At 44.9% G+C, this 2,287-nt stretch overlaps 1 protein-coding gene across 1 annotated transcript in view; it reads left to right on the forward strand.

Moving 5' to 3' along the window:
- The window catches only part of LOC308149939 (nucleosome-remodeling factor subunit BPTF-like), a gene marked incomplete at both ends in the record, with an annotated part of 44,494 nt that extends 42,705 nt beyond the window's left edge, over positions 1–1,789 (forward strand). Inside the window, 2 exons of the mRNA XM_080522817.1 lie at positions 65–251; positions 1,753–1,789. Coding sequence (XP_080378943.1) covers positions 65–251; positions 1,753–1,789 — 224 coding nt within the window. The remainder of the gene's footprint in view (positions 1–64; positions 252–1,752) is intronic.
- Between the last annotated feature and the right edge of the window lie 498 nt (positions 1,790–2,287).

Below are 2,287 nucleotides of genomic sequence, written 5' to 3' on the forward strand. Positions count from 1 at the left end.
CATCCCCTGTTTTTTTCTTTTTTCTTGTGGTCTTCTCCTCCTTCCTTCCCTCCTTCCCTTCTAGACCTTTCGACGATGGAGGACAGGATGCAGAAGCGCTACTACATCAAGCTGACGGAGTTCGTGGCGGACATGACCAAAATCTTCGACAACTGTCGCTACTACAACCCCAGCGACTCGTCCTTCTACCAGTGCGCCGAGGTCCTGGAGAACTTCTTCGTCCAGAAGCTCAAAGGGTTCAAAGCCAGCAGGTGAGAGTCAGTCAGTCAGTCCCCCGCCCCCTTTCTCTTCAACCCCCCCCCCTCGATGACCTCTGAACTTTGAACTCATCCAAACCTCATTTCCTGATCCATTCACTCTATCCCATCATACCCGGCTTGCACTCCTTTCTTCTTTGTGGTGTTTCCCTTCCTTCCTTCCTTCCTTCCTTCCTTCCTTCCTTCCTTCCTTCCTTCTTTTCTTCCTTGAGGACTTTCCTGTCTTTTCTTTCTTTTGGAATCTTTCCTCACCCCCAACTTTCAGACATTCCCCCCTCTAGAGAGATGTGGTAGAGATGGATGTTTTGACTGTTCGCGGGTTTGTTGAGTTTGCGTTCCTGTCGTGTTTGTGCTACTTTTAGTCCTCGCCCTCCACTAGCCTTCCCATTCTGATCTGCCTGTGATCTACAGTGTGAAGTGCGTGTGTGCGTGTGTGCGTGTGTGGCACAGACCCTCTAGTCGTATGCAGTTAAGCGCGGCATCTCTTACTGTCTGAAGTTGTAGTTGTGACCCCGTAGCTCTCCACCCTCCTTGCATTGTGTCTGTGGTTGTGTGTATGTTGTGTGCTTATGGTCATGTGCTTCACCTGCATGTATTTATACCATCCATTCTCTCTCTCTCCCTCTCTCTCTCCCTTCTCTTGCAGATTTGCCGGGGTCACACTCTAAAAATTTAATCTATCCTGGACCTTGCTGTTTTATAGCTTTAAAACAGCCTCAATTTTTTTGTAAGAAAGTGCAAATATGTAAATCCACACTGTGGGTGTGGGGTGTTTTGTATTTTAGAAGGAAAGAAACTTTAAAAACATTTATCTGATTGGATGACGATGGCAGCCATGTTGGTCACACAAATGCAATCTAGGGAAAAGCTAAATTAATTGAATGTGGTTCATCACATTCATCATTCAAACATTTTCGTTTTTCTCACATTATTATGTGAGAACGTTGTTCTGTTATATTTGACTGACTCGTGCAGATAAGTTATCATTTAAGTTAACTGTTTATTGTATTGATGACTTGCAAAAAATGTATACCTCCTCTTAGCTTGGCCATTTTAAAGAAACTTCAAGAAAAATTCATTAGTTAGTTAGTCTTTTATTGGATATTAAGCTCATCTTTAATGTTATTGTTTTATGTACATATTATATCCTTTTGTGAAGGAGTATCATATGTCCAAAAGGAAATAATCGTAGGAAGAGATAGATCAGAGGAAAAGTGTTGATATGTTCATATCTGATGAGCCTGACAGTTTCAGTTTGACAGTTTTATATAGTATGTACTATGTTCTCTGTATATACAACCTTGAAACAACGTATTGCCTTTCTGCTCAAAACATCAGACCCCTACTGGCATGCAATACGTGTTTTTGTTTTTGTATTCCCCTCTAGTGCATATTTTTTGTCATTTGTCAAGCTTTTAATAAAAAAAAAGAAAACATACAAACAAACCAACGTCAGCTGAGTCATCAAACTGTTTCCTCTTTTTGTATTTTGTAGGTCTAATAACAACAAACTACAGTCAACCGCCTCTTAGAGATCACAGGCCACACCCCCTTCTAAAGCTAACTGTCACTCAGGCACCAATTCCACGGTTGATTGGTTCCCATCTGAACACTCGTACCCAATGGTGAATCCAGGACGTATATGAACCCGCCCACCTACCCCTCCGTGTTGGGAGAAGCTGGGAGAGAGAGTTGCGTCCCTGTTTTAGAACCAGCACACACAAACACACTAAAGACCGGACTGTCACGCACACTCTCGGGGCCGAATGGCAACTGTACCAAACCGGACCGGCCCGGCCCACTCCGCTCTCTCCAACCAAGCATGTGGCGCTGGAAGGGGAAGAGACATGCCTTGGGATGGTCCCTCTATCCGAACCTTGGGAGATACCAAGTCTGGGGGGGTTGGTGGGGTTTGGGGGGATTTGGGGGGGAGGTGAGGGGGCGATCATGGACAGCCACAGACTCTGTTTTGCAGCTGGGTACCTTCTGTTCACACACCTGCCCTTCCCAAAACTCTTCCCCAGCCGGAA

Source organism: Nansenia antarctica, assembly GCF_963989245.1.
Source record: "Nansenia antarctica genome assembly, chromosome: 2".
Classification (NCBI taxonomy): domain Eukaryota; kingdom Metazoa; phylum Chordata; class Actinopteri; order Argentiniformes; family Microstomatidae; genus Nansenia; species Nansenia antarctica.